The 21,366-nt window shown below is 36.9% G+C and overlaps 1 protein-coding gene across 2 annotated transcripts in view; it reads right to left on the reverse strand.

The window, feature by feature from the left end:
- Positions 1 to 354: 354 nt before the first annotated feature.
- WDR36 (WD repeat domain 36) overlaps positions 355 to 21,366 on the reverse strand; it is a 29,580-nt gene continuing 8,568 nt past the window's right edge. For both annotated transcript variants that reach the window (XM_048291805.1, XM_048291806.1), the window contains exons 8-23: positions 21,068 to 21,243; positions 20,456 to 20,576; positions 18,974 to 19,039; positions 17,963 to 18,046; positions 16,354 to 16,508; positions 15,107 to 15,221; positions 13,725 to 13,890; positions 13,338 to 13,446; positions 12,506 to 12,585; positions 8,431 to 8,538; positions 6,960 to 7,057; positions 5,687 to 5,829; positions 5,221 to 5,337; positions 4,910 to 4,991; positions 2,561 to 2,748; positions 355 to 1,167 (exon numbers count right to left, since the gene is read on the reverse strand). In XM_048291805.1, coding sequence (XP_048147762.1) covers positions 1,018 to 1,167; positions 2,561 to 2,748; positions 4,910 to 4,991; positions 5,221 to 5,337; positions 5,687 to 5,829; positions 6,960 to 7,057; positions 8,431 to 8,538; positions 12,506 to 12,585; positions 13,338 to 13,446; positions 13,725 to 13,890; positions 15,107 to 15,221; positions 16,354 to 16,508; positions 17,963 to 18,046; positions 18,974 to 19,039; positions 20,456 to 20,576; positions 21,068 to 21,243 — 1,958 coding nt within the window. In that variant the 3' untranslated portion in view covers positions 355 to 1,017. The remainder of the gene's footprint in view (positions 1,168 to 2,560; positions 2,749 to 4,909; positions 4,992 to 5,220; positions 5,338 to 5,686; positions 5,830 to 6,959; positions 7,058 to 8,430; positions 8,539 to 12,505; positions 12,586 to 13,337; positions 13,447 to 13,724; positions 13,891 to 15,106; positions 15,222 to 16,353; positions 16,509 to 17,962; positions 18,047 to 18,973; positions 19,040 to 20,455; positions 20,577 to 21,067; positions 21,244 to 21,366) is intronic.

Here is a 21,366-nt window from a genome sequence, read left to right on the forward strand (position 1 = left end):
CCTTATTTTTTGAAACCTAAATATCAATTTGTAAAAAAACCCACCTGATTTAATTAAAAATTCCCCCAAACAAAGCTTTTTTTCCAGTAATCTTTTCTCCTTAAGAAAATATACAATTTTCATATGAAATTTGGCCTCCCAAAGATCTGGTTTTGTTTGTTTAGTATGGTGCTTGGGTTTCTTGGGGTTTTTTTTGAAGTTCAACCATTTTTAGTATAGCTGGAAATCTTTGCCTTCAGAAATAGATGTCTGCAAAAGCGAGAAGACAACTGATTTTTACAAACATCGTAAGAAAAGAGCTCTAATTGCAGAGGAACACAATTTTTAGTTTAATTTGCTTTAGACTAATCTTAATAAAGTGTTAACAATTCAGACTTCTTGTTTTATTTTTGCATCAACAATGACTTTATTAAGAATAATATAGGTTTTGGTCTCCGGCACAGGAGTTACATTCCCACTTCTTTATTTTCCCCGCAAGTCATTTTTTCATTATAAACTACATTTTATGCAGCCATAGAATCAGAGAATGATTGAATGGCTTTGGGTTGGAAGGAAATTTAAAGATCATCTAGTTTCAACCCCCTGCCATGGTTGCTCAGGGCCTTGAATCCAAATGTCTGTCCGTTGACAGAAGAGCCCAACACAACAAATACTTTAGCTGCACATAGTAATTTTTTCTCCAAGTGAAGTGAAGAAAACTAGGCAGTTATGCATGTTCTAAAATACTCTGCCATATGTAGATGTATAAAATACAGCACCAGAAGAAGCACTGGAACAGGAAGGTGTAATCACCATCCCTGGAAATATTAAAAAAATTAGAAGTCTGGCACTTAGTGATATGGCTTAGTGGGCATGGTGGTATTCAGTAGAAGGTTGGACTTGATGGTCTTGGAAGTCTTTTCCAACTTTAATGATTCTATGATTCCAAGACCCAGTATGATTTTTGGAATCCAGTATTTTTGGTAATTGTACTGTTACTCTGAGGGAAATCTTATACAGACAAAACCCTGAAGTATTTTACAGCAAAGCACTTTTCATGTATGTTAAAACACACAGACTCTGATTGAAGAGACTCTGCAAGTGAATCCAAGTTTCCTCAAGTTGCATTGACAATTTGGATAATTCTTCCAAGAGTTTTGGCTCCGATGAGAGAATCTTAAGATGTAACTGAAAATGAAAACAAGCAGTTAGTGAAACAAATACAGATAACAAAAAAATTAAGAGACTGTTTTTCCCATTCAGTTCCAATACTTTGCTTTCAGGAAATGTCCCAAGTAAGTAAAGGACACTTTTCCTTTGATTAATTTCCTCTATTTAATACTTCCTCCCTTTTGCTAGTCTTTAAAATCCATTTTCCATGTACTAGATGAGATAAGGCAACAAAATATCTTAAATATGCTATATTTTTACTAGATCATCTTCTGGCAAGGCTGCTGAATCTATCCCCATTACACACGTCCGTAGAGGGTAATTTTCTCCACTTTCTGACCTGCATCACAAATTCCTCTTTAGGCTAGAAAGCCTAGACAGATGTGCAAAGGTCAATCAGGATTATTATTTTAATTATCCATGTTGCATACATCAAGAAGAATGATGCCAGCACACTCTATAGAGATGCATGGTGTCTCCTTATGTGACAAACAGCAACCTTGTTAAAGCAGAAGGAAGAGAAACCTTCTGATCTTGTAGCAATTATTACCACTTAACGGATGGAATAGTTATTTTTCCAGGCTATAATTTAGGAGTCTTGATACTCAGCTTTAGTCTGAAAGATAGTAGGTTCAGTTTGGATACTAGACAAGTTTTTTTACCGTGAATGTGGTGAGGCACTGGAACAGGTTACCCAGAGAAGCTGGGTATTGCCTGATATTACATGTGTCTGAATGTTTATAACAATGTTCTCCAAGTAAACTGTTATTAATTGCTTTCACAAGGTTTCAAAAATCAGAGTATCTTAAGCACTTGTCTATCAGAAGGGTTTCAATCTTCTGCAGAACCATTTCGTCTCTAAGAGTGACTGTTACTGCACTTCAGTACAATAACTTTCTAACTTATACCTGCCCTGGAATCATTTCATTAGCTCTGTGAGACTCAATAGGTAACACAAGAAAGGCAGCCCACTGACATGGAAAGTAGGTCAGGCTTGCAATGTCTAGTGATAAAGCCAACAAAACATCTAATTTATTTCCCAACCACTGTGCATTAAATTCTTTGCTTATTTAAGATGTAGCATACCTTAGTTTTATAATTAACAACAACTAAGAAGTTAAGCATGTACCAAAAAAATGAAAACAATTTTAAGAACAAAATAAGAACAATTCTAAGAACTAGAACAAAACCTATGTAGCAGGGACCTCTTCACAACATCTTTTGTTTTGCAAGTTTTTCTTGACTGTCACCAAATGAGTTGCCAAATCATCCAATACATTCAGTTAGACATTTTATAACCATTCTCAACCAAAATCACTTAAGGTAATTCAAGCAGACAATTTATACCTTTTTACTGCACAACCATAATTCTAAATAGAACTAACATAAAATTTTATAAGAAAATTGCTACCTTTAAAAATAGTGCCAGGTACGCCTGAGCAAGTTCAAAGTTGTACTTCTTGTTCAGCATCATCCCAATCATTCTCAGAAAGCTCAGCATCACCTCCGTTGAGCCACCACATTCAGGGGCCAAACCCCGTAGTTCTATCTCAATATTAGATGGCCCCAAGCTTTTCAGTAAGTCAAGTGGAGCTTTATCTGTGTGAGGATATTGAGGGACACATTATCAGTAACATCTGCAGAAGAGAATCTTACAGATCTTTCATAAGATAGGCTTATTCCAAAATTCTTAAGCAACAACTAGGAATTTCAAGTTTTTACTGTTTCCTTGTTATTTTGTTTTCAACAAAATGTCTTCCTGTCTTTAATTTACTGTCCCACCACATACTAGAAGTTCAGACGCATTTAAAGTTCACCTTGAAAAATACAAGCAACAACTTTGTATTTGTTTCACTTTTTTTCCCTTTTCTATCTTCTAAGTTAAACAAATTTTCTAATTAACCACATAACTTTTCATTTCATATGTCAGAAAGAATGTACATACTAGAGATTTCGAGCTGTCAACTGTGAATATACTCTGAAAGACAGAGAGCACTACTTTTACCAGGCATTTTTACTCTAGTTGACATTAAGCAAAACTAGAGATCTTCTGGTGCATCTAACATAACTATTACTTTTGTTAAGTGAATGCCTTATGCTTGTCTGGGACCTGGGGGAAAATCTTTTCCATAGCAGAAATACATGCAAATTACAAACTTTCTTCCTCTTAATAAGTGTTCCTTGTCAGGATTTCTACCATCCTACCTGATGATCTATGAGGATTCCATCCATTTGCTTTAAAAATGAAACTAAAAATATGTTTGGCTGCAAATGCAACTGATAGTCATAACATTTTTAAAATGTATTCTGATCAATATTTCTTTTGCTAAGAAGTTGTTAAGAAGACTGACTTCATGGTAGCTAATGGTATTAGACACTGGCTAATATTCTTTAGGTGGCATAAATCAATATTAGATCCCTACAAAAATCATTAGCTAGTTTTAAATATAACTGATTTCAACAGTACTAAACAGATGCATCAAATATCTTTTTTTATGACATTAAACAAATGAAGCTTGGAACATGTTGTGAAGTTGACACACATACAACATGGAAAAGGTTGCAGCTCAGTCTGTGTTCCACACTCCTGACCCAAGGTGTGAAACCCTGTTTCCATCCCCACAGTTAATCAGAATGGTTTCCAGTATGATTCTCTTTATTTGCATGGTCCTTCACCTTTAGAAGAGATGGTTCTAATCTAGCAAGCAAAGAGCCATGATCCCCAGCCAGGATCACTGGGCTCCCTGGATTGTGGCTGTGGCACAGACCCTGAAGCACACCTGCCTTACAGCAGAGGTGGCCCGAGGCAGATCCACATGTCCACTACCACAGTGCATCAGAGTGTACTTGCTGCCTCCAGATGCTTGGCAAGGTTTTGAAACACGCACCTCTTCTCTGAGTGGCTCTGAAGCAGTTTAATAGAATGCTGCCAATCGAAATACTAAAAATACAGCATAAGAACACACACCATTTGTGACAGATAATAAAGTTCTGCACACAAAATGTTTTAAGTGCACTTGAGTAAGCTGGTCATCTCAACATGTTTAAGCAGGGGTAGAAGAATTCCCAACAGAACTGCTTTGTGGACAAGCTACTGTCCATTTACATTTCCAAGTTAGCTATATTAGCAATCATTTCCAAAAATTTGAGTTTCAAGGATTCTGCAGCATCACAAGACAAACATGAAAAACAGCTGGTACATTCCACAGGTCATTTAAGTGATTGAATTTCAAAATGAACTGAATGTTCAAAGAAATCCAACACCTTATTTTTGTATCATTTATTTCTTCTTAAGCTTTAAATTATAAGGCAATGAATTAACACTGTAAGTTTGCTGAATGTCTGGTGAAGTAGCCCTTGAAAGGAGAACTTACAGGCACATTATGCTTCTATGTTTCAGTGAATCACCAGACTATTCCTTACCAAATCAATACCTTCCTTCCTTCCCCTACAAATAATACATAGCACCTTTTCTGGGTGAGATCATCACAGTTTTCAAAAAAGGTTAATGACCTTAGGAATACAACCTTCTTTCCCTATAAGGGTTTTAGCTACAATTGGGTTCCATGCTGCAGACAAGCTGCAGTACCAATGGATCTGTGATCTAGTCTGGCTATCTAAGTCATTTTCTTTGCCTTTTCTACTGTACTATGCATATTTTTTCCCTCACATCTGTTACAATTCTGACATTAGAAATCACATATATATCTCAAAATAAAAGCAGCATCAACATTTTTTGTGAAATATTTTGTTAACTTACATTTGTTGGTGCTCAGGGCTTCTTCAAGATGAATGTAGAAATCAGATTTTTGTGCCAGCACTCCAAGGTTTACTACCTTCGACTGGACCACAAAAGCATAACAGTGTGTACATGAATATGCAGACATATTTTTACAACTCAATTAGATTATTTTCCTACTGACAGAATAAGACTTTGAGAAATAAAGCAATAGTGTAGTGAGTTAAAACTGGTACTTTGAAGTCTAGTGATTTAACTCAATCCTAACAAGCATTTAAGATTTCTTTTAAAACACACTACATAAACACAATTACATTGATTCTTGTTTTTACCTGTGTATCATTTTCCTCCTCTGGTGGAACGTATCGGGGTATAAGACCAGGAACTGTTGGGATGAAGAAAGGTGCTGACTTTGGAACTTTTGGTGGCTCTCTTGGTTTATTTTTTTTCTGTTAATTAGATATTTGAATTAAAATCATTATCATCGTAGTAAGAGCACATGGGAATATTTTGTTTGTCAACAGTTTTATTTTTAAAATACTTTGAAAACTAGATCTAAAGACTAACTGAAAAATAAATATACAGGTAAAATCTTTTACCACTAATTATGAAGCTACTGTTTAGCAGAAAAACAGCCCCTCTCCCAAATCCCAGGAACTGTGAAAAGCACCATATAGACTTCTACTGCAAAATCTTGGAAAATGCCTGAAAAGCAGGATCAAGTTTCATGAATAGGTAATGCATTTCATAGAAATAGGGCAAATGTATCTGGATGTATGCTATTTTTTTGCACAGTACCTTGATAATATCAAGGTTGAGGAGATTTTTCCACCTTGATTCCGGTAACAAGGAAAGGGTCACCAGCTGCTCTCCCAATTGCTCAGGTGAAACATATTCTATCATCTCATCACATGGCTCTTCATCTCCTGACACATCCACATCTTGCAGAAACAGATATCTTTTATAAACATTCATACACCACATTCATTTTTTAAAAAATCAAGCCAAACACTTTTATTTATTTTGCAATTTTTGAATAACAAATGCATAACAGTTATAGACATAGGTGCTAACATAACATAGAGCTGAAAGCTACAGAAACAATGTGTATTAGCCTTATGAAATATTAAATAATTTTAAAAGATTAGAGCTGAGATGCAGAACTGAATAACCAAAATTTTAAAAAGTAATAAGATCTGTCTACTTTGGCTGAAGTTATATAAAACCAATTTATAGAATTCTTAAAGAAAACAAAGTTTTGACAGTAAGCCATTGTTCTAACTGTCTAAATATATACACAGTCATTTTAGTTCTAAGTTACAAAGCTGTGAAATCCTTGCATTTAAATCCTTGCACCATATTCACTACCTCATCACAACCTCTTCATAGGTTGACTGAAGTGGCACATAAAAATAAAGAAAATCTCAACATTAAAGCACAACATCCCACAAGAAAAGCTATAATGTCAGTCACTCAATTTTCTGTTGATTTCCTATGTGGTCTTGGCCAAATATGTCTGCTTTCCCTTCTTTTTGCAAAATATTACTTGGCTAAAACAATGAATTTATTAAGACAAGCCTGAAACAACAAAGGAATGTAACCCATTAAGAGCCCTTAGCATCTAAACAGGAACTTTACATTTACTGAAGACAGAAAGTGGATTAAAACTTTCTGCCAGAATCAGGATAAAAACATTCACAGTGTTGGGATGAATCCCGTCTCCCTAATTTAAGTATGTAAAACAAGTATGTGCTCGCTACAGCAGCCATCATCACAAAGTATGTTCTAGTGGCCAATAGTTTTTCCAGTGTGATTTTCCTGCAGATGGAGTGCAGGCACTCCAAACTTGGGCAGACAAGACCTCCATCTAGAGGACTTCTGAAGCACAATCACTTCTAGTAATTTAGCAAAAAAATTCCACTTAGGCCTTTCTTTCACTGGGCACAGGCACACGGCAGGTCAGCTGAACCCAATTCTCTTGCCAACAAGACAATGGCAATGAATCTATGGCATACAAGCAGGGAAACAAACTGCAAGGGGAAAATAAAATACATTTTCATCTGAGGATTACCTTGCATGGGGCAGGTGCTGGGGAGTGTCACCAAAGAAGGTTCATAATCTGCAGGAAGGTGCCGTAATGACACAAGTGAATACAAAGAACGGTTTGACCTGAAAAAATAAGACAGGCATTTTAAAAGTCATCTCCAGATGAAGGGGAACAAGTACTTCAGACACAATTTATACCGCAGTCTAATACTGCTTCAGTGTGGCAATTCACCAGGCTCTGTTCAAGATTAGTTCTCCTCATCTACCAGATAAGCAAGAAATAAAGTGTGGCAATAGACTCACCTGAACATCTGCAATGTAAATGTTATGTTCAAGTATTATTGCCAAGGACATAATAATAATAGGCTGCAGGACCTCCATGTTCTTCTTGAAGTGAGGGGCCCAGAACTGAACACGTTATTTTAAGTGTGACCTTACCAGTGCCCAGTACAGGGGCAATAATTGCCCTAGTCCTGCTGGCCAAAAATATATTTACTTGTGCCAGTGCTCCACCACCCTCACAATCAAGCATTTCTTTCCAATGTGCAATCTAAACCTATCTTCTTTCAGTTTGAGGCCACTCCCCCTTCTCCTGTCACTCCAGCCCCTTATCCAAAGTCTCTCCCAGCTCTCCTGGAGCCCCTTTAGGCACTGGAAGCAGCTCTGAGATCTCCCTAGAGCCTTCTCCAGGCTGAACATTATGCACAAGACATTATGCAAAAATAAATGATTCATCCTGCTTTCACAGGATTGAAATACGCACACAAATGATTCTGGCAAATTTCTTCTTTTGTCAATATAAACTAAGGCTAGGTAAAAACATCTGTTGTTATTCACAAGGAAGCACGTTTACTTAACCACAGGAAGACTTAACAGCTGAACACTCCTCAGGCAAAACTACAGCCAACATATATAACCTGAAATAATCTGCCAGCTGAATGGGAAAAAGACCCAAGCCACTTTCAGAGTGTGCTACTTCAGTACTGGACCTGAACAGTCATTTGCTTTAAAGCTTTATCAGGAGGAAACTGAACTAAACCACATTTTACCTCTGTGCTCATTTATCACTAATAAAGATAAATAATCACAATTTTCATACACTGCTCAGAAGTCTCAGACAACACTGTATAGCAGGACAAGAAAAGCACTTCAGAAAGAAACACTATTTGAACAAGGACATTTCAAAGTGGGGGGGGAAATGGAGTCTATAAAAAACTTTGGGAAAGGCATAACAGGAATTATTAAGAGTATGAAACATTTAGAAAAAAAGAGACCATTTAACTATCAGAATAAATATTTTAACTGCATCAAATTTTTAAATTTCATTATTTATGAATTAGAGCAATACAGAACACCTGTCTTAATAAGAACCAGAAAACACAAAACATTGGAGATGATACTTCACAGGGCAATTCTCTATTTGCAGTACAAGTGATTATAAGAACTCCTTCCCATCCTAAATTCTGTGTAGAAACAGATTACATACTCATACTCACCACAAATAAATTCCAAGATCATCCACATGTGCTGAAGCCAGAAAATCTCCTGTAGGGGACATAGTAAGGCTCACAGCTGCAGAGTCTACCAAAAAACAATCTATGAGGCTATGGAGAAAAAAACACAACAGAAAAATTATCAGCAAGATAAACTTGTTTATCTACACATATCTGAATTACAGCTGAATGCAAAGAGGCCACTACAAGTATGGACACAAACCAGGGTAGCAGAAGTATCCAAATAGATCATATAAATGTAGCAAGTGAAGAGCACTGGGCAACAAACCACTTGTCTCTACAAAATTCTGGATAAAGCGGGCACGTCCTTAGATAAGCACACCCTGGGGAATATGTGACGAATTATTAAACTCCTTGTACCTAACACAAACCTTCTTAGTGGCCATAAATTCTGTACTTCCAGTCAGCCCCAGCTGCTCAGACTGACAATTCCCTCTCTCAGCATACTTCATATACACCTGGTTAATACTAGCACCTAATGTTTCTAAAATAAAGTATGAACTGTACAATGTGAAGTTTGATTATCTGCAACAGTTTTGGCATTACCATATCTTCAGCCTGATAAACCATTCCTTGATAATTTTTTTCACGATTGCAGAAAATCGAAAAAAGACCATGTAAAGACAAACTTAAAATATTTATTATGCCACTATTTTAACAATGAGACATTTAAGTTCTGGATGATGCACTCCCTAGCAGACTTCCACTCAAGCCCAGGTTCACAGCATTGCTTGTCACTTGTTGAAATATAAACGTCAGTTACTTCAAATTTTACTTAAAAGTTGAATTTGAAAACTAGTTCACCAAGAGAAACAAAAAGAACAAACGAAGAGTGTGAATACTTTGTTCTTGTTTACAGCTCTACAGCCGTGTTCCGATCACTAACGATAGAAAAAATATTGATGTAACACAGCAGTTCAAAACATAAAATCTTGTGGGCATGTATTTCCTTAGATACTGAGCACTCCTGTGATGAGCATGAGAGAGCATGCCAAAAATAAAAGCCTTTTTTCCCCTTAATGGGGTGTTTTATTCCCTCTGCATGTTCTTAGACACATGTTGCAAATCTCAGGTAAGAAAAAATCATTCATCACTTTCAGTATAAACACTAAACCCACAAATCCCAAACTTATACCAGATACATTTTGCACACAGTGCACAACGGCGAAAAAATTTAGCCTAGATAATTTTTTTAGTTTCAAATCCATCCTTTTATCACAATCCTTATCTGTAGCTGAGAAAGTCTGTTCAATAAATCAACCACAAAGAACTCCAAAACAAACTTAACAAGAAATTAAGTTTTTCTACTTACTGAACTTAAATCATGATTAAAATTACAGGCTTGGGGGAAGGCGGGATCAATCTACTACAGGAAATAAGACATGCTTGTAATTTTTACACAAAAAGCTAAATGAATCCTGCCAGGGGGCCGAAGGCATCGACCTTTATGCTTCCTGCCTAACTGCAAAACTGAGACAATGCAAAGTATAAAGCTACTAGGCTCACATTTAACAGGTCTCTTATGCTGTTTTTTTCTCAAGTGTTCCATCCAAACTATGAACAGTCAGCTCGTATCCCTGATTTCTTAATTTGCCTATGCAAGCCACACAGCAGAAAATCTGCATAATGCCAGGGTTTCTGCTTATAACTTTCTTCACACAAATTGGTATTTTTTTTCCCAGTTTTCAAAAAGCCCTACAGCAAAAACACGCACTAGGAAGACTTTTATTACATAAGAACAGTTAAGCACCACTCTCAAGTAAAAACAGATGTCCAATTAATAGATATCAGACCATTTATTAAAGTCAGTTGGTAATTTTCATAAATGCTGGATTCTAGAAACACGTTTTCCATCATTTATAAGAACAATATCAAAGTTGAGGTTCTAGTTCCTGAGATGTCTCTCCTATTTATGAGCCACAGAGGTAAAGCAAGCATCAGGCCTTTTATTTAAAGCTGTTCCTCCTTTTCAATACATTCCTCTGCCTATAGCTATGGGAAAACCTTGCCATTACATAACGGAAATGTAATTTAACCTAATTACTTTTAAAACCAGGGTTTAAGTACCTGCCTAGATTTCAGCTTGACCCGAATTTCAGAGACAAGAGACAAAATATTTAATTTTTTTTACACGTAAAGGAGAACTACCATCAGACTGCTTTAAAAACATTATGAATAGATTCTTACCACAAAGTATTATGTTGTTAAAGAAATGAAAAATAGAAGAAACTGATATTAACTAATGCTGCAATTTTTTGTAGACATATTACTTTGCAAGGGAAAGAGTGTTAGAAAGACAGAGTGCTAATTTCCTTCCCATTTACACAGGGAAGAAGACAATGTCCATCCTGCTCTACTTTAGACTAGAACATAGTCTATTTTAGATGGTGCAAGAACAGGCCAATTGTTTGTTGAGATGCAAGGCACTTGTAATAGTAAAATGATAACTCTTACAAGTATACAAAATTTACCAAACCACACCAACAAAAATAATCAACCCGAATGAAACCTTTCAGTTCCAGGCACAACCACCAGAGCTGCACACTACACAGTACCACCTTAAATTACTAAAAAAAAAATAAAAATCTATCCGATGTGCTGCTGAAAGAATGCACTGGCAGAATGCAAAGTTACTTCTCAGCTTTTTTCTATGCTCCTGAACTTTTGTGTACTTGTCTACTTCTTAGCCAAACTTTATTCTGGGAGAAAACTACTCACAGTGGATCACAAGAGAGTATTTTTGGCAGTTGCAAGTACAAACAAATGAAAAATATAACTGATGTAAAGCCATACTGTGTTGTTAAAATGAATGTAAGTGAAAATGGGCCTCTCTTTACAAAACCAGCTGGAGTACTGCATCCAACTCTGGGGCCCCCAGCAAAAGACATGCATGAAATTAGAGAAGCTCCAGGAAAATGAGCCAAGGCCTGGAACACATTTCCTATGAGAAAAATAAAGAGAGCTGTGGTGTTCTTCACCCTGGAGAACAGAAGGCTCTGGGGGAGATAACCTTGTGGCTTTTCAATACTTAAATGGAGATTAAAAAGAAAGATTGAGAGATTGATTTTTAACAGGGCCTATGGTGACAGGACAAGCGGCAGCAGCTTTGAACTGAAAGACTGTAGGTTTAGATTGGATGTAGGGCAGAATTTCTTTACTATGAGGGTGGTGAGGCACTGGAACAGGTTGCATAAACAAGTAGTGCATGGCCCAGCTCTGGAGGTGTTCAAGGCCAAGCTGGGGCTCTGAGTAACCTGATCTAGTGAGAAAAGTTCCTTTCCACATCCAGTTAGACTAGATCTTTGCTTCCAACGACTGAGGGAGCTGGGGTTGTTTAGCCTGGAAAAAAGAAGACTCAGAGGTGACCTTATCACTCTCTACAACTACCTGAAAGGTGTCAGGTGGGGGTTGGTCTTTCCTCCCCGGCAACAACTGACAGGACAAAAGGACACGGTCTTAAACTGCACCAAGGGAAATTTAGGTTGGATGTTAGGAAAAAGTTTTTTACTGAAAGAGTGATAAAGTTCTGGAATTGTCTGCCTGGGGAGGTGGTCAAGTCACCATCCCTGGATGTGTTTAAAAAAAGATTGGATGTGGCACTCAGTGCCATGGTTTAGTTGAGGTGGTCTTAGGGCATGGGTTGGACTCGGTGATCTTGAAGGTCTCTTCCAACCTGGTGATTCTGTGATTCTGTAAACTCAAACCACTCTATGATCCTACAAACACCTCAGCATATCAGACTGCAATTCACCCTAAGCAATCTCTTGCCCTTTAGATTATAGCACTGCTTCCAGACAAAGAACAAATTCACACTCATTCACACTACATGGAAGCTCCAGGTGTCATCAACAGATCTTCAGGACAGTGTTATTCTGTAGACCCAGAAAAAGACACACATTGCTAGCACTGGACACAACTAAAATAGTGGACAGAGTTGCTACATCAAGTGCAACTTTGAATCTGTCACATCTGGCGACAGATAACCAAGCCAGAAGGTTTCTGCCATTTAGCAGACAGGGAATTATTTATTCTGCTGCATGTTTTTAAACTGACTCACCATCCAGAGGGAAGGTCCCAAGTCTTAATGGAACAGTCCATTGATGAAGTTATCAGCCAACGACCATCAGGACTGAAAGTCTAAAATAAAACAGTCAATTTTATGGCACAACTGATAAGCCAACCCCACAGGAGGCCCTGACAAGATTAGACTGCTCCCTAAAACCAGGGTGAAATGGTCTGGCCATAAACCAAAACCGACAATACATTACTGAAAGTGAGAAAAGAACAAATCTAGAAGCTTTTTAAGAACAGGTTCAAATGTAAAACACAGGACATATCTCATTGTTGGTCAAAGCACTTTGGTCCTCCCTTTTACATTGAAGGTGAAAACCTATTCCTAAGCATGAAGTTGAATAAGTTAAGTAAATACTAATTTAGTAGAATTTATAAGTAAATTTGAAGCTAAAAACTATTTTACTGAACACTACAATGGACTATTACATAAGATTTAACCAGATATCAATGTGCTGCATAATCTCAGATCTGTTTTCAGCTTGCTTGTCTTTTCTATATACACAGCTGAGACTACTGCATAATTTTGCTCCCCAACGTGGTTTTCATTATTCCCAACGCTTTGTTTTGTTTGACCTCCAAATCAGCTTGTTGCCAAGTTACAGTAAAATCACAAAGCACTTTAAAAAATAGATGGCAATTTGACCACTTTACATTTTAAAGCTAACATGGCTAAAGTGCTGTGGAGCTGAACTACAGCTTTACTGTTCACAGCTGAACATAATACCCAGTGATTTAATACATGCAGAGAAGTCCACCATCTGTGAAATCTGTTAGGTATCTGTGTATGTCACAAATGAAAATGAGTTAACAATTACCATGTCATTAATCCGTCCATGGTGTCCTGAGAATGTCCTGACAATCTTCCTGGTTTCTATATCCAAAACACTAATAGTGAAGTCATCAAAGGCAATTCCCAGAATACCACTGCCAAGAAACATCAACACATATGACAGGGAATATTCAAGAGACAAAAAATAAAAACATCCTAACATTGCTCTAGGTATTGTTTATCCTAAAAATAGGACATTGTTACAGTTCTTCAGTCTAATAAAATCTCTTGTCATCCTGTGTTTACTAGTCAGTTGTATTTCAAAGCATCAGAAATATAAATTCTAATATATTCTAATAAAGAATACTGGTTGCCGTTCTCGACAAGTATGTTCACCAAAAAATATGCACATGAAATAACTCCAGTTTCTTACCTGTCTCTGTGAAGCAGAATTCCACTCGGAGCAGAAGAAAGTTCAGTGGAATAAACCAGATCTTTCATTTTGAATTTCCAAAATTTAATTAATCCTTCACTACCAGCTGTGATTACCAGCTGGTTCAATCCATCCACCGCTACCCCTCTAATGGCCCCTTCATGTGCTGCAAGACGAGAGAAAAGAGAGTATTATTTCAGGATTTAAATTTAGCACAGAAATCAGCTGAATGACAAACACTATTTGGTTTATCTTTGCCTGACTACAACGAATGAGTAGCAAGCATATGACAATTTGAAAGACACTTGACAAGATGTTCCAATATTCTACGTTTTTTTCATGTCTACAGAAACTAAATTGATTTCAAGTAAACATCTAGAATACACGTAAGAAGTGCAATTGAAGTGGAGTGTTAGCTCTTATTTCTGCTTTCAGTTTGGGGAACTTTTTGTGATTGTGAGATTTGAGGGACTTCTTGAATCACTTAAGGAATAGTTCCAAGAGGCCCGACCACTCCAGAAAAAATTACAGCTTCAGTTCAGGCACAAAGGCTGGGAATTTTCCCAGGCTACTTCACACTGCAGTGTAAAGGCAAGACATAGCTCCTCTGGTTTTGGATCAATTTCTTAATCTATACCGAGAGCTACTGGCCAGTAAGCAAAATTAGAAAATTCATCCCACCATTAACCTATGATTTTACAAAGAGACTATTTCGTATTTGCTGAGCTAGATGGCTTTTAGAAATCCAGTAAGTCTTAAGGGTTCATCAGGACTCTTTCCTTGTTTCTACAACAAAAAATTCAGATAAGGAGTGCCAAAAAAACATGCATGAGAACACATGACATGAAATATATATGTATGCAACTATTAAAAGGAAATGCCAGAGCACTGCCACATTATGTTCTAAATTTGCAGCTGGATAATTAAAAATAACACCATATGCAAAGAACTGGACTTGCTTAGGACTTCAATTTTCCATTTACATGAAACATTCTTTCATTTCCAAGCAGGGAGCACAAAACAGATGGAAAAATTTATCTAAGAGCTAGAACCCTATAAAACAAGAAGCCAAGTATTGGAAATGCGATTATCTCAAAAAGAGTGGAGGCCAGAGTATCTCATTTTAGTGCTAACCATTTTGGTAACTGACCATTTTGTGTTAAATAAAACCAAGGATATGCTAACATCAGAGCTGTTACAACTATCAAGGATCCTTCAAATCAGTTTTCTGACTGCAAGATAGGACAGTGCAGTATAATTAGAAAAACTGAAATGTATCCCAAATTCAACTCAAAAACTATTTAAATTTTTCAAGACGACAGAACATCAGGTCACTGCTGTTCTGTTAAGAGCCAGTATTTTCGAAATTTAGGAGTTCTTACCTTTTTCTTTGCCATAACGCCCTCTGTGAATGCCAGACTGCATGTTGTACACATCTACCTGCCCAGTTGACATCCCAATTACAGCAAAGTTACCACACGAGGTAATGTCAACTGCCTTTCAAGGGAATAAAAAAAAAAGAATAAACAAAACAAAGCACCTATGCAAACAATTCTTTAGGTGTCTATCAATCAGTGAAGTTGTTAGAAGGTACACAGCATATCGGGAATACAAAATACTAACATGTTCTTTGAGGAAACCTGCAGAGTACAAACTACATCTCAAGAAAGCAGAGGGAGAAGCTCCTAAAATGAGCAAATAGATAACATGTAATAAATATGGCAGTGCATGGTTATGAAAGATAATGAAATCCTAGCTTAGTGACATCCAGCAGAAGCCATAGATAATAATATCAGCACTGTAACTTAAATAATCAAGATATCCACAAATATAGTCCCTAAGAGAAAGTGTTAAGCATGGCAGCTGCAAGCCTCTTTCAATGCCCATGTTACCAATACCCTCCCAAATTAGGGTAAGGTCACGTAGAGTTCAAATAGGAAGAAACAAAGAAACAGTGGTCTAGATGTCTTTGGAACAGTCCAAATCTAGTAGTCAAAAGAAAACTGGTTATTTACAATTTAATTTATCTACCACTTAACTAGTAAGCGTAAGGTCAAAAAACCATGTACCACAACACACAGGAGTTGCATGAAGCCCTAGCAAATGAGGTGTGCCACAGTAATTCCTCCTTTAAGAAGCTGATAAACTTCAGCAAACATTTCTATCTCTGTCACTGTGTGTTTGACACAATGTTGTTGTGTCCAGCTCAAGTGGCAAATTTTGAGGTAATATCCTGCTTGCAATTTGGAAGTACACTTTCCTGTATTGCCAAAAAAAGCCCAAGCCCAGAGCTTTCAGCAATCTGCATTCTCAGAGCAAGTTAATCATCACAGGCATACAGACAACTCTACATCACTGTGATAGAATAAAGAAAAACACTAACCACCTCTCTGAACCAGAAAGTTGAACTGAATGTTTAAGGAAAAAATGCGAATGCAAAATTTTTCTTAAGACCATAAGCATTACAAACCATCTCCTTGAACACACTGAGCTGGCAGAAATCACTCTGCAAAGCAACTAAGACACATCTAGACAGTGCTTTTTCATTCTAAGCATTATTTCTGTACCAACAGGAATAAAAATAGCATGCAGTGCCAATCTGAAGAAATCTTAGCCTAAATAAACTTACTGTTGCATATATGTCAATAGGTTTGTGTTTGCTAAATTCTTCTGGCCTCAGTTTGTGAGCTCCCATGGAGGTTTTCTGATAGTTCCAGGTTGTACAGGTTATATACCCTTGATGGCAGGCAATAATACCATCCCAGTCACTCTGATGTGCCACTTCTGCAAGGTAACACAGAGTCCTTTTAGAAACAGTAATTCTAAAGTCAAACTTAAGGTCTCCTGATATTTTAAAATACCTTTGGACAGCACAGTTCATATTTAGTGCTCTTGTTGCACAGTCAAAAGGCTACCACTCAGAAAAACCACTGGGCAAAGAGCTGTGCATATGCAGGGTAACCAAAATGCTAACAACAGAACCACAAGCACTGTTTAGTACGTTACGCTCTGTGTCTTTGCATATTTTAGACTCTGCAGCTTGAAAAGCATACTTCAATGTAAATGTTTTAAACTGGCTTAAATGGTTTAGACTGCTCAATCTGTACACATTTCCAGCTGAGTGTCTTAAACGTTTTCTTCAGCTGTTGAAGCAGCAGAAGCCACCAAGTAACCAAGTCAGGTTTAAGAGCTAAATCTGCTTCACATAGCAAAATACTTTCTTTGCATTTCCAGGAAAATTCTTTATCAAACACTTGGTATCCAAACTTTGTAGTCAAATACGATATATGGGGATCTAAATAATGAACAAGTTTGATTTTTTCAGGAAATTTAAAAAAATTGAGAGCCTGAAACTGTGATTTCTAGAACTTCAAAGATTAAAACAAGATACAAACTGGTTTACTTAACCAAACAAAGACAATACGGCAAAAAAGAAACAACTCTAGAGTGTACTTAAATAAATGGAGGTCCTATGTATTTAAACACAGGCAGGTCTAGTATTAATTTTAAAATTTAATAATTTTAAATAAAAACCTTAAAGATATACACACATACTCGCAGTAAGTATATACAAACAGTCTGTATCACTGAAGTCAAATGGCTCCACAAAATTTTAAGTCCAGATCTTCCAACATAGGAAATAATAAATCATCCTCAGAAGAGAAAATAGCTACACTTTTGACAAAGCAGATTTCAAGTCTGAAGAGGAGGTCATTAATTTAAAGAAACACATTTTGATGAAGCAAAGATAATTGTAATTCTGCTTAAAGAAGTTAGTTTCATTATTTGCATACTGAATTACAAATGAATGGATTACTTGAAATTCAACTTTGAAAAGTGGCTCAAATAAATGTACTGAGGACTCAAAACCAACTGTAACTGCAACTGAGATTTCCTCAGCTGACAAATATCTTCATCCTCCACCTAGCTGCTGGTTTTCCAGCCTGGAATAATATGTACATCAGGAGATTTTGGCTCCCATGCAGGAGATTTTCAAGCCAAGAGGCAGACAAGGATGTTTTAATATAAAATGCTCTTTTTGAAATATTGGAACATTTTATCAAGACAAATGCAATTTTAACTGACACTCAATAGCTCATGAAAGGCCACAGAATAATCTAATCTTCATATAACATGAGCTTTCAAAACAGTAGTGTTTTGAGGGTTAAAAAATTAAATGAATACCTGAAGATAATGTATTTACATTTAGTCTGTAATCTATGTCAAAGATCACTTACCTGAAGCAAAGGCTGTAATCGGTGGTAGTGCCATCATATCCAGCTTAAGGCCTTTCTTTTTTGATTTCTTTTTGTTAATTGAACCTTAAAAATAGACATTAAGGGTCTCAGTCTCATGGTTAGAACTGAGCATAACGGTTTAAAAAGGACTGTTAACAAAACGCAAAGCTCCTCTTAAATTTAGAAACATTTCGCTAACATGAACACATCATAGTTCCCTAGGTTTGAAGAGCTAAGAACACTAATACAGAGTTTCTGTCAGAATTCATGCAATGCTGAGGAAATCATCAGCCTTTTACATTCACAGATGTGAATTCACCACTAAAAATCTCTTTGTTCCAGGATCCTGTGCTGAAATCCTGAGGCACAGGTTCCTCCATCACAGCTAAATACATGGTCCTACAGACATGACTATATAAAGCAATAAACAGCATCCTTTCAGTAACCAAAGAATCTTGAATTTCAAATTTATACCCAAATTAATTCTTATGTGTCTTTTCAAACAGATCCAAATACGTGTATAATAATACAGATAGATACTTAAAACTACAAATTATTTTAGTCTTTCTCATCCTTGCTCTCCCAAATGAAAATGTTCCTTAACCAGAGCATGATGCGCAACGTGTGTTTAAGTACAGCTCTACACTAAATCAAAGGAACTCAAGCCAATAAATATGAATTGGCTAATAACTCAGTCAATTGAACAGAAGGGAAATAGGCTAAAAAGTTGCAATTATGTATGCTAAAATGTCAGCTACTGCTTTACACATTTTTAACACAAAAATCATGCCCAGTGAAGTAACATACACCGCCAGGATCAGAAATCACTTTTTTCAAGCACAAACAAGTATAAGAGTACACTTACAGCAGGAAGGACTGAGTTTGCAAAATAACTCAGGTGACTGGCTTTTATAGAACAGTTAAAGTGAAAATAAGGCCTGTCTAATATTTACATAAATACTTTTCAGGACTTCTTTTCACCCATGTTTGTATTTTGACTGAAATACTTACCACGTCCTAAACTTTTATTGAACTTTTCATGCACTGTTGAAAAAGACTGTAGTGTTCCATCTTGACCTACGAAAGTATTAGCACAGAGCAGTGAAGGGCAAAAATCAACTTTACGCATAAGCTATTTGAGAAAGAAAAGAGAAGCAATTAACAACTTTAAACACTATAATAAGGTATATACTAAAATTTCTGGTCCAAGAATAAATACAGATACACTGTAAGTAGCAGAATAAATGGAGCCTAATTTTCTGTAGCCTACATCCCATTGCTACAGCTCGGCCCCATACATGTTCACATGAAACACTCTTCACAGACATCTTCTCCATGTTCAATTCCTGACCCTGTAATGTCATTATTGAAATGAATTTCATTAATGAAATTTTATAAAGTTTATTTGAGGAGATGCCTCTTCTAAGGAAACCAGTAGCACTTGAAAGGAAACTAATTCATTTCTGCCGCACAAAGTTTTACCACTGTTTCAGAAAGGAGTGTAGAAAGTCAGTCTCTCTACACTGCAGATACATCAGATCTCAAAGGTTAAGACCCTTTTCATTGTAAAGGTTGCCTCTTTGCCCTCTCCACTGCACAAGCAAATGTGAAGATTTGTTAAGCAACACTTGATTGATACTGCGGTTTGTCTGGTGTGAGCTGAAATACTGACAAGTAATTTGTTACATGAATTCAAGTCACTAGCTGGATGATCAGCAAGAGATCTTAGTACAGGTAATGTAATGCTTTCAAAAGTAGCCCATGCAGACAATTAATTACTTAAGAATAAGTAGAGACTAGGTGGTGAGTCCCTATCACCCCACTACTTAAGTGGTCTGGGTACAACACAGTCTGACCTGGCACTTCCCCTTCCTAAGCAGTGTTTTCAAATACACTAGTTTCTAAGAAAGGGTAGTCACTTACGCATTTTTACACTTTTAGGTTAATATCTCAGTAAAAAGCAACCTTGAAAATAAGTATTACAGATACAAGTAAGCTGTAATAAATTACAAAGACAGTGCAAGCCACAAAGCTTGATCAAACCAGTGGAAAAAGGAGTTATTAAAAATTAGTTTTTAAATACATTATGCTAATTGTTCCCCTGCCACAACCAAATTTCTCTAGCTGTCACAGGTTTCATTCTGACTAGCTGATATTTGCTCAGGAGATAATAAACCAATTTTTATTTATCAAATATCTAAATACAGATGATAAGAGCAGCTCCTTCGCTATTCTGCTTTCTAGTACTCTTCAGCTTACTTGCTGATACCTTACTCTAGGGAAACATTAGTTTCCTATTAGAGTAGGAAAACTCTAATGAAACACTTTGTTACAGTAAAAAATTACACTGTTTATGTTAACTACTTACTACGTTTCATAAATACATTATACAACACATGAAATATAATCTAGTATATTAATAAAGACACTTAGCTCTGCACGTTTTCTTTATCACGGCAAGAAATCAAACTGAAAAAGAATGGGAATTCATACCTGCACTAAGAATTTGCTCTCCATTTTGCCCATGGTACCTGATTTTTGTTGGCGGTGCGCTATGTCCCTTTCGGCTTCTCAATACCCGACCTGTACCACCAGGTCCATCAAAAATCCACACCTGCATCCCAAAACAAGCAGAAAAAACAGGCTGTGAAACACTGACTTGCCAAAAATTGCATCTCTCGTCAGTGGAATATGTTTAGCTGGAAGCTGGTGCAGCCAACATCACACACTGGCTTTCACCCTTTACCCTAAAGCTTTGGAAGTTTCCACCACAGCACCTGACTGCTTCCTGTTCATTCTGCCCCTCTACCAAAGCCTAGTGGCATCAGAGTACATGCAACACAAGGGACTTTTATCAACAGCAACTGCTTATGATCCAAAACATCATAAAAATGGATCAAGATTTACGAGAGTGTACTGGGATATAAAGTGTGGTTCTGGAAAAGTGGGTCTAAAGCTTTGTTCTTCAAGGCTACTACTAAGCAGTAAATGAGGCAATGACAACATGGCAGCAAATCTTTAAACTACACTCCACTACAGTCCAACTGAGAACCAGCAACTCGAGTTTTGTATCGGTTTCAGAGAGCAGCAGCAATTGCAACGCACCCGTAGAGCATTATCAGCACCATTAGTAATAAGAAGTGGCTCTCCAGGGACAAATGACATGCCAGCTATTGCTGTGGAATGGGCATCTTGCATCTGACACATCAGTTTCTTCTCCTCTAGATCCCACAAAGCAATGTGTCCAACTGGGCTACCAGCTGCCATTATTGGGTGTCCATCTGCTCAAAAAAAAGAAAAGTTCAAAAGGTTTGCTTATTGACATTGAGCTCATCCCTACTGACTTGTCACATCTGAAAACTGATGCAAGAAAAGCCTACAATCACAAGGAAAAAGAAATCTCA

The sequence above is a fragment of the Corvus hawaiiensis genome, chromosome Z, assembly GCF_020740725.1.
Source record: "Corvus hawaiiensis isolate bCorHaw1 chromosome Z, bCorHaw1.pri.cur, whole genome shotgun sequence".
Taxonomy (NCBI): Eukaryota; Metazoa; Chordata; class Aves; order Passeriformes; family Corvidae; genus Corvus; species Corvus hawaiiensis.